The sequence below is a fragment of the Plasmodium gallinaceum genome (assembly GCF_900005855.1).
Source record: "Plasmodium gallinaceum strain 8A genome assembly, contig: PGAL8A_v1_98, whole genome shotgun sequence".
NCBI classification, from domain to species: Eukaryota; Apicomplexa; class Aconoidasida; order Haemosporida; family Plasmodiidae; genus Plasmodium; species Plasmodium gallinaceum.
This window is the reverse complement of record NW_021628265.1, coordinates 1,411,448-1,422,659: the sequence shown is the minus strand read 5'-3', so window position 1 is coordinate 1,422,659 and position 11,212 is coordinate 1,411,448. Positions and strand designations below refer to the sequence as shown.

The 11,212-nt window shown below is 16.4% G+C and overlaps 4 protein-coding genes across 4 annotated transcripts; 3 read left to right on the top strand and 1 right to left on the bottom strand.

Annotated features, from left to right (window-relative positions):
- Positions 1 to 228: 228 nt before the first annotated feature.
- On the top strand, positions 229 to 638 carry PGAL8A_00363300 (conserved Plasmodium protein, unknown function; the record flags this gene model as incomplete). The annotated part of the gene is made up of 2 exons (XM_028672686.1): positions 229 to 342; positions 534 to 638. The coding sequence occupies 2 exons, from the start codon at positions 229 to 231 to the stop codon at positions 636 to 638; spliced, it is 219 nt and encodes a 72-aa protein (XP_028529214.1).
- A 78-nt stretch (positions 639 to 716) lies between these two features.
- Positions 717 to 6,659, bottom strand: PGAL8A_00363200 (conserved Plasmodium protein, unknown function; the record flags this gene model as incomplete). Its single annotated transcript, XM_028672685.1, has 5 exons — positions 717 to 4,588; positions 4,779 to 5,336; positions 5,473 to 5,617; positions 5,690 to 5,869; positions 6,240 to 6,659. 5 exons carry the CDS (start codon positions 6,657 to 6,659, stop codon positions 717 to 719), a joined length of 5,175 nt encoding a protein of 1,724 aa, XP_028529213.1.
- A 956-nt stretch (positions 6,660 to 7,615) lies between these two features.
- On the top strand, positions 7,616 to 9,335 carry PGAL8A_00363100 (conserved Plasmodium protein, unknown function; the record flags this gene model as incomplete). Its single annotated transcript, XM_028672684.1, has 5 exons — positions 7,616 to 7,782; positions 7,908 to 8,597; positions 8,819 to 8,905; positions 9,013 to 9,072; positions 9,293 to 9,335. 5 exons carry the CDS (start codon positions 7,616 to 7,618, stop codon positions 9,333 to 9,335), a joined length of 1,047 nt encoding a protein of 348 aa, XP_028529212.1.
- A 623-nt stretch (positions 9,336 to 9,958) lies between these two features.
- Positions 9,959 to 10,672, top strand: PGAL8A_00363000 (conserved Plasmodium protein, unknown function; the record flags this gene model as incomplete). Its single annotated transcript, XM_028672683.1, has 1 exon — positions 9,959 to 10,672. The coding sequence occupies one exon, from the start codon at positions 9,959 to 9,961 to the stop codon at positions 10,670 to 10,672; it is 714 nt and encodes a 237-aa protein (XP_028529211.1).
- Positions 10,673 to 11,212: the final 540 nt, after the last annotated feature.

The following is an 11,212-nucleotide window of genomic DNA, read 5'->3' as shown; positions in this document are numbered from 1 at the left end:
ATTTTATTTTTTTTTTTTTTTTTTTGTATCTTTATATATTTAACGTTGTTTTTGAACATATCTGAATAAAAATTTTTTTCCCCTTTTTTTTTTTTTTTTTAAAACATATTTTTAACTTAGTTTTTTATTTTTCATTCATTTCTATTTTTAATTTCATTAATAATTTTTTATATATTAAAAATTAATTTTGTGACATTTATTTTCAAAAGTTTTATTAAAGATATAAAAATGGTTCAAAACTTAAAAGTTAAAGTGAAGAAAAGTAAAATTACTGAAAGGAAGAATAAATCGAAAAAGTCAAAAAAAAATAAAGAAAAAATAGTAGTGAAAAGTTTAAGAAAAGTAATACAACTTCATATTTAATCTATATTTTTTAATTACATATTTTTTCCTTTTTTTTTTTTTTTTTTTTTAAAGAATAATTTTTCTTATTTTTAATATACTTTCTTATATAAGAACAAATATATATATATATGTATATATATATATATACATATATATGTATTTTTTTTTTTTTTTTTTTTTTTTTATAGAAAAGCAAATTAGTTAAAATTAATAAAATTGAAGAAATGGCAAAAAAATTGTGTTCTTCTGCTAATAATACTCTAAAATTCATAAATGGAAAATCTGATAAATAATGTATCATAATGGTGATAAACACATATATATAATTTATATACATAAATCTAAATATGTGAAAGATTTTTTTTTTTTTTTTATCTTAATTTTTTATGTTTTTTTTTTTTTTTTTTTTTTTTATTTCCTTTTTTTTTTGATTTTCTATTGTTATCATGAATTCCATGTAAAACATTAGTAACTTCATCATAATCACTTGAACTCTCTTTTTGATAAGGTTGTTCATTTTCTGTTATATTTTTATCTTCTATATCTTTTTCTGAAAATTCTAGAAAGTTAATATTAATATTTTTATTAAGTATGCCACTTTGTTCTGTGTGTAATTGAATTAAATCTACATAAATAAAATTCTGCAAATCACTAGTAATTTCATTTTTAACATGTGTTTCAGGGATTAAATCATCTAAAGAATCTTTATAATCTAAGCACAAATAAATAACTAAATTATTTATATATTTAAAAAAAAACGATTTGGATTTCAGCATAATTGCACGTAAAGATAATAATATAGGAAGTGTATTTTTTTTTAAAATATTTTTCATAAGATCATGCAACACTTTTACGCTATTTTCTACATTTTTTATTTTGAGATTTCTATTTTTTTCTTCTAATTTAGCAAAATCTTTTTTAATTTTTATTTTCATTAATTTTGAGCATAACATATTTAACACATCTTGCAATACAGAACCTTCATTATCTTCATCATTTAGTGGAAGAATGCTTTTCAAATTTTTTTTTTCATTTAAGTTATCATCAGAAAAATAATAATTATCATAATTATATACATACTGGATTAAATACTCATTAATTAATTTTTGCTGTAACGAAAATTTCTCACTATTAGTTAAATTTTCTAATAAAAAACAATAAATAGTATATCTATCTTCTTTATTTTTTATTTCAAAACTATTTCCTATATTACTTAAATGTTTGCTTAACTTGAAATTATAAAAATTATTTAAAACAAAAATAAATTCTATTATATAGTTTATTAAGTTAGTCTTATTATATATTAAAAGAATATGTTTAAAAACTGATAATGATTGTTTTCTTATTAGTTCATTTTTATCAGCTAATAAATATAAAAAGGCAAAGAAAAATTGATTATTAAATTTTATATAGTCTTCTGATATTAATTTAGATATAATATAAAAGGATAAATATCTAATAAAAGAGTTTTCATGCTTAAAAAAACGTAAAAGAATGAAAACAAATTTATTACATGAACTTCCAAAATTAATAACCATGTAATAAATTAATATAATTAGATTATTAAGTACGTTCATGGAAGTATTTATGTTTTTTAAATCTTTTTCTAAATTTGAAAATAAATCATTTTTAATATTAATACCTTTGTCAATTAGTAAAACACTCTGTGTTAAGTATATGCAATTTTTTATCATAATATTATTAATATCATTATTTCTTGTATTATCATAGATTTTTTTTAATTTTTCACATACAGAACTTAAAAAGGAATCACATTTTCTAAAATGATTTATTAAAAATACAAATGTAATTAAAATGTTACAAAAGACATTATTGTAAGGGATAGATTCTATATTTTCAAAAAAATATATTATTTTATTTTTTAATTTTTCTATAAAATTATTTATATTTTTTTTTTTTTTAATTAATATATTTAAGATAATATAAATAAAACATAAAGGACATTTGAAATGAAAAATTATATACTCCAATTTCTGTAAAAATTCTTCATTCAGTTCGTTAATATTATCTAATAAATTGTAAATTATTGTAAATAATTTTAACATAATATTTTTTAAAATTCCATCAGAACAAATATTTCTCTCATCTATTAAATCATCTTTATTTAAAATATAATCATTTAATAATTCATCCTTAAAATTATAGTTTAATAACATATTGCTACTCAATTCTATTTTTTGTAATTGCTCTTTCTTTTTATTTGTATTACCATTTTTTGTATTATTCTCTCCTTCATTATTATTTTCAAAATTACTTGTATTTTTTATGTTATCTTGTAGATCTACATTCATAAGATAAATTTTATAGCATCTATTTAAAAGAAATAAAATATTTTCAATATTTATTTTATTTTGATAATGCCTTGATAGTTCAATTATAAAATCAAGTATAAATGTATTCCACATTCTAATTGAAAAATATCTTAGATTATAAATAAAAGAATTCAAAAGATTGATAAATTCTTCAAGGGTATTATTTTTTTTTTTTTTTAAGCAAAATATAAGAAGATTAAAATTTAATAAATCATATTTTGTCATAACTTTCAAAAGAGTGAGAAAATAATTATTTATATTTTTCTCAAAGTATAATTCCCATGTACTTATTAAATGTAAAATACCATCATTGTTTCTATCATATTCTTCTTTATTATTTTTTATATTTTTATTTTTTTCTTTTACTGATGACTTTCTCATAATATTAATACTATTACTATTATTGATATGATTGCACATTAACTGATTTGAAGTTAAATTCTTTTCATTATTATAATTTATTTCCACATTTTTTATATTATTAGAAACTTCAGTTACTTCAACTAGAAATTTATTATCAGCAAATTCATTTGTATTATTTAAAGAATTTTCTTCTTTCTTATATAAATGATGACTTACCTTAAAATATCTTAAATTATTTTTTTTTAAAACTTCTATAATTTTTTTTTCTTTTACATTAAAAATAGAGCAATTAAAAGATGGCTTAATAAATGTATTTAAAAATATGCAAATAGCTTCTTCTTTTACAGTTTCTTCTATGTCAGTTATAGCAGAAAAAATAATAGTTAACCATATTTTAGTTATATAAATATTTGAACTTGCATTTATAAATAAATTATTAACAGTTAATAAAACTTGCCTACGTACAGAAGACATAGCATCTAATGACAATGAATAAATATAATTAGAAATGAAAATTAAAAAAATTTTATAATTTAAATTTTTATTTATTAATGTTTCAAATATAGCTTCTATATATTGTATAGTTAATTTTCTTATATTACTCCTATTACTATATACATTTGATGATATTATTTTGTACATATTTATTTTTTCCTTTGTTTTATTAAATATAAAATTATAAATTAATGAATTATCATGATATTTTCTATTAGTTAAAATTACTAAAATAGATAAGGCTTTCGCTTTAACAATCATATTGGGATCCTCTAACCTTTCTAAAAATAACTTAAATAAATTATGAAAAATTGATTCATTTTTATTTGTTTTTTTCTTTTTAATTAAAGCCAAGAATAGATCAAGTATAATATTTCTTATTTGATATTTTTCACAACTCATATATTTTAATAAAATATTTAAATATCTAATCATGACTGATTCATAAATAATTAAATATTTTTTGTTATCAATAATTAAATTGCACTTTCTTTTATGTTCTATCTTATTAACAAATTTTGTTTTCTTTATTTTTTTCCATATTTTCTTGTTTTCTTCTGTATCTCCTTTCTCCTTTTCTTTATTCTCATACCTGTTCTGTTGAACAAAATTTTGATTTTCCTTTACTTTTTTTTTTAATTCATTTGTGTCTATTTCTTTTTCTTCTTCATTTTCTACTTTCTCTTCTTCTTCATTACATTCTATTTCTTCATCGGCATCATCGCTGTCTATTTCTTCTTCTGTTTCAGAATAAACTGAAGAGCTATATTCGTCAGATAAATTAAACGATAAACTTGAGTCAATTCTTTTCTTACTAATTTTTCTTACTTTTAAATAATTTTTATCTAAAAATTTCTCTTCTTTTTTCTTATTATCATCCCCTTTAATAAATAAAATAAATTCATCACATATAATTTCCATTATATTATGTTTTTTTTCTATTTTTCTGCACTCATTGATTAATATTTTAATTAAATCTATGAACATATTTTTTTCATATTTATCACAATGATTGATTATAAATATTTCTATAAAGGAAAATATAGGATCACCTAATAAAAACAAAATTAAAAAAAAAAAAAAAAAAAAAAAGAAAAAGAAATAATATTATTAAATAATAATAATTCAGAATTGATATTTATTAATATAATAAATATAATACATAATTTAATTAAAATTATTTTATTCTATTGTCTTTTATATTTTCTTTTTTTTTTCTAATAATAATAATAATAATATTACATGCATTTAAAACAATCTGATCTTCAAAACTAATTTCTTCTTTATTTTTTTTTTCCTTATTGTTTTTCTTTTCATTAATTAATAAATAGTTATGTTTTAGTTTATCATTTAATAAAACCTGAGGTATAATAATTCTAATACAATTATTTAAAATATTCTTAAAGAATAAAATAACTAAATTATTAATATTATTTATTTCTTCAATTGAATATAAATTTTCTTCGTTTTTTGTATCTTTCAAAATTGATAAAATTTTAGCAAAAATTAAATTTACAATTTTAACAAAAATATTTACTTCTGGACCTATTTCATATAATTCTACATTTATATTATATGTAAATCGGAAATCATAACATTTCTTAACAATTTTTATTAAATAATTGATACATAATATATGAATTGAATGAATTAAAGGTTTTTTAATTAAATCAATAAAAAATTTAATTAATTCAAAAATACAATTTTTATCATTGATATTAACAAAATTGCTTATATCTATGTATTCTAAGCTATTATATAATGCGGCAAATATATTTTTTAAAATGTCTAATTCTTCCTCTTCAAAAAAAAAAAAAAAAAAAAAGTAATTTATGTTAAAAATTTTATAAATGTATATATTCGTATATCTATACATGTAAAACTATAATTTTTTTAAGTATAATTTCTTATCTTAAAATTTGTTATATATTTATACCATTTAATTCACATTCATTATCAGTTTTTTTTAATTTATTCAATTTGTTATCATTAAAATAAAAAGAACAAAATAGAAATCTCTTAAGAATTCCTTTTAGTATAAAAAGACGGAATTTCAAACCTTTTTTTTCATTTTGAAACCACTATAAATATTATAAAAATTGTTAAAAAAAATAATACATATATATACATAATTTATTATGCTTTTATTTTACTTGTAATATATTAAGGTAAATTAAGCAAGAATAATTTGAATAATCATCATTTTTGTATATTAAATATGTTAGAAGAATATTTAAACTAAACAAATAGGACATATTTATATTTTCAGTATATTCTTTATTTTTATTTTCGTTTCTATCTTTAATTAACCATTCGATGATCCTTTTGCTTAACTTCAAAAAAATTTTTTTTTGGATATATTAAATGTTAAAACTTATAAAATTTTACTTAAAATATTTATAAATATTATATGAAATATATATAAGAGTGCTAATACGATCTATTTTCTCTTTTTTTACATTACTAAAATTTTTTTTTATACTTTTTAGTATATATATATATATATATATATATATATATATTTGCATATATTTACATAACATTAAAAATATACTTTTGAAGTTTTTTTATTTCTGAGAATATTAAACTAATAATCTATTAATAATATGAACTTTTTCTTTAAATTTTAGCAAATTTATACATTAAATATTTAGACATTTTTTTTCTATATATATATATATATATATTTTTTTTTTTTTTAACTGTTTCATTATATATTGGATAAAATGATAAATTGTGTAATTCCTTCAATACATCAATATTAGATGGATTGATTATGGTATCTAATTCAGGCAATAGAAAATCAATTTTGTTTTTTTCATAAAAAACAAAGGAATCATAATGTACCATTTGAATATATGACACATTTAATGAAATAATGCTTGATTTTAGTTTCCTATATATATTTTCAATATTATCAATTTTTTCAAATTGTAGTTTATTTTCCTTTATTTTCTTTATAAAAACGTTATTTTGTATATGCAGACTAATTTCCGCTTTTTCATTTATTGATTTTTTTTCTATCTTGTTACTTTTTCTTTTTTTTTCATTTGTTTCATATTCATCTTTATTAGTAGTATCATCATTTAGTTTTCTTTTATTTCGTCTTTCTGTTTTGTCCATATTTTATTTTTTTTTTTTTAATTTACTTTTAAAAGTTTTATAGAATAAAAAAGAAATGAAAAAAAGTAATATTTTTTTTTATTTTTTTATAAATATTTTTTCTTTATCTAAATTAAAAAGAATCACGACATAAAAAGGATGAATTTTTAGTTAAATTTGTATATATTACATTTTTTTTTTTTTTTTTTATTCCTTTTTAAATTAGATAAGAAACTTATAAAAAAGGTATATTAAATCAGTATACTCTTTCCTTTTTTTATATAATGTATTTTTCATTTCTTTAAATAATTATCAAATTTATTAAGAAATTTTAAAAAGAAGAATACTTTTTTTCTACACACAAATTATAAAACAATTCTTTTTTTTTTTTTTTTTTTTTTATCTATATTTATGTATGCTCACAAACAATAAAAATAATGTTTATGGTTTTATATTTTATTATAATATTGTCTCCACAAAAAATGCATTTTTTTTTTTTTTTTTTTATTTTTCACTTTCCTATCTTAATTTCTTCTTTATTTTTACTTTTTTTATTTTATTTTATTTTATTTTTTTTTTTTATTCTTATTAGTTTTAAATTATTTTATAAAAAAATAAAAAATGTTTTTTGTGTTACTTTTTAATTCATTCTTATATTAGTAAAAAAATAATTTCTTAATTATTTTCATATTTGCTGTTATGTCATTTTGAGTAAAAGGCGCGAATAGATTGAAAAATAAATTCATTTGAGCAATATTTAAACTTTTATTTCATAATTTTTTTTTTTTTTTTTTTTTTTTTCATACAAGAATGATTAAAATCATTAAATAACACAAATATTTGAAGGAATTTCTTCGAAAAACTAGCATATTTTTATGAAATTTCATTTTAAAATAAACATTGATAATATAAAGGTTATTTAATAATTCAAATATATATAATGAAATATTTAATAAATATTAATATACGAAAAAAGAATGATTTTTAAAAGATGTTTTCATAAATACCCAGGTGGAAGCAAAATAAAATGTTACATAGAAAAAAAAAAAAAAAAAAGATTAGGCGTTAGTTTATTTCATCAACCTTTATATTCTAAAAATTCTAAAAATTATATTGATTGGAGATATTGTACACCTAAATCTGGGTAATTTTAAATCTATATTTATACATTGTATGTGTGTGTGTTGTTTTATTATAAAATTAGCATAAAATATTTTTATTATATTTGTGTGCATATATATATATATAATTTTTTTTTTTTTTTTTTAGATATGAGTACATGTATATATATGGTGAAAATACAATAGAAATAACAAATTTACCTAATAATAAAACAAATGAATATATTCAAGAAAGATTAAGAAAAAGTTTAAATAAATATGGGAGATTAAAAATTATTAGATGTTTAAGTAATAAAAATGATCCATATATAAATAATAATATATGTTATGCTACTTTTTTAAATAAAAGGGATATGTATAAATGTATACGAAATGTTAATATAAGGTTTCCATTATCTTTGCAGTATAAAATATTAAAATTTAAAAGTTTATATACAAATAAAAAGAATGATTATAATTATTTTTTTAAACAAGAACATTATAATTATAGTTCTATAAATATTGCTTTAAATTTATTCAAGTATTTACAATTTAATAATTGTATGATAAATATAAAAAATATTTATAAACATATATATGAATATTCTTTTTATCCATATAAAATTATTACATCGGGAATATCAATTTATAAAGTATTTAATAATTGGATAAATTTTATTAATTTTTTTGACAATTTATTTATGAAAATAAATAAAAATAATGAAATCTTTATATGTTCAAAAATTATTGATGATCAAAATTTACGTATTTATCTAAATAATAAATTAATAGAATTAAAAAAAAAAACAAATATATCTAATTCTGTATACTGGAGAAACGATTCTCTACAATTACCTGAGTATAATTTTTAAAAAATATAAAATTATATATAATTAGAATATGCTTTTAAAAAAAAATATCTTTTATAATAAGTCAATAATGATAACAAATATATATAATATCAAACATATTGTTACATAAAAAAAAAAAAAAATAAAATTCAATAATATATTTAAAATTACAAAATATATTTTAAAAAGGTTGTAAAACAATTTTATTTACTTTTTTTATTTTCATTAGAGAAATAGAAAATAAACTAAATAATGATCATCCAAAAAAATTAAAAGAAGAGTTGCAACTTTTATCAAAAACCAAGGATTTTTACAAGTTCAATAAAAAAAAATAAAAATTATAAATAATTTATATATTATAAATATATATAAATATATATATATATATATGCATTTGTATATAATTTTTTTATTTTTTTATAGAATTCATGATGAGAGACATTTATTTAAATTAAAATTGAACAAAGAAAGAAAAGAAAAGAAGTAATATAAATTAACATGTTTCATTTATAAATTTTTCTTTTCATGATTAACATGTGTTTATGTGGAAAAATAAATATCCATAATATAATAATCTTAAAGATACATTTTTATTAATCATATTTTAAGTTATATTTTCTTAATGTACATTTTATTAGTAATTTAGCAAATTTAGCCTATTTATATATATACATATAACAAAAAAATATCTTTTTTTTTTTAGGTTATTAAAGAAAAAAAATGAAAAGTTAAAAGAATCAAAATAGCTGATTTTTTTTTTTTAAAAAAAAAATATATTTATTTTTATCATATCTTAAAAATTTTATATTTTTAAACCAATAAATTTATCCACAAGTTATTTGCTTTATTTGACTTCAAAATTTGTACAATAAAACTAATCAATATATAATCAGGTGCGTTATTTTATATTTTTTTTATTATTATTACTATTGAAAATTTTTTCATATATATAAAACGTTCAGAAGAAGTGGGTTTTTTTTTTTTTTTTTTTTTTTTTTAATGTATATTTTTTAAAATTTTAAAGATTAAAATATATTTTAATTATTTATTTATATATTTAAAGTTTATATTTTTTTTTAAAGTTATATATAATTGACATTTTTACGAGAATAGCATGCATTATACATGTTAAATATAGGTTCTTTAAAAAAATAAGGGAAAGAATCAAAAATTCTATCTATAAAATTTATATTTTAAAAAAACAAAAAAACAGATATGTTTTTTCTCTATAATAACAATATGATTTTTATTGTTTTTACAATAACATAATTTTTTATAATTTGATTTTTTTGTAAATATAATTATTTTGCATTTCACTATTTACAAATTTTAATTATTAAAGCTTTATATTTTTGAATTGTATTTAAAAATGAAGACAATATTAGTATTATTTTTAATACAGATTTTTTTATGTTTTTATCAGAAAAATGTAGTATCAAAAAACATAAAATTCAATATAGATGGAAATATGTATACTATTTTATATGATAAAAAAAAAGTAAAGTTTTCGGATTTAGACCTTTTAAAAATTATGTTTCATTCTAATCATATAAAACATTGTGGAAATTCAGTAATCCGATATATCCTTAAATTGTCAACAAAAAACCTTTTCCAAATGGACTTTGTAGTTAAACATATAGATATAACATATAATAAGGTATTGAAGTTTGATGATAAATATAAAATAATTGGTGCTATTACTAATTATGGAAATACGTCGTTAAGAGTTTCATTATTCGGTGTAGGAAATGAAAATAAAAAAATTAGTTTAAATTCATTTATTAAAAATAAATTAAGTAATAATTTAGAATTAGAATCACAATCAGATAAAAATGAAGAAAATAGTATTAATGAAGTTTTAGATAATTATGATGAAGATAATGACGATCCAATTAATTTAAGCAGTAAAGAAATAGATCAGTTAAAGGAGGAAAAAAATTGTGCTGTGTATTTTATAGTTCACTATACATTAGTAAAAGTAGATAAAAAAGGAATGAAAAAAAATATTAAAGATCAATTTAAAAATGAAAATTCATTAATTGAAATTGAACAAATAGAAAATTTAGCTAGCGCTTTATGCTAAAAATTAATAAATGTAGATGTTATTTAAAATTGTCTTATATTTCATTGTAAAATTTCATTTTATAGTTAGCTATTTTAATTTAAATCAAACTTCCTGATAAATCATTTGTTATATTTTTTTGTGCTCTTTTCAAATATATAACAAAATGAGAATTTTTTTATTTTCTTTTGATTACTTACTTTTGTATATTTCTTAATTTTTATTAGTTTATACTTTATTATCTTATATATTTTTATGTAAAAATTTTTAAGATTATATAATTATTTTGTATTTAAAATTAAAATTTTTAGAATCTTCAAATTAGTTATAACAATGCCTTAAAAGCATAAAAACTTTTATAACATTAACTTATTTTAAAAATGTCTTATTTATTTATTTTTTTTAAACCTTTAATATTAAAAAAAAAAAAAAAAAAAAAAAAAAAGTATTAAAAAATACTGAAAAGAAAAAAAAGAAAAGTATTTATTTAATATATATGCATTGTTTAAAGACGTGTGTCCATTATTAATTTTTTTTTTTTTTTTTTTTTTTTTTTTTTTT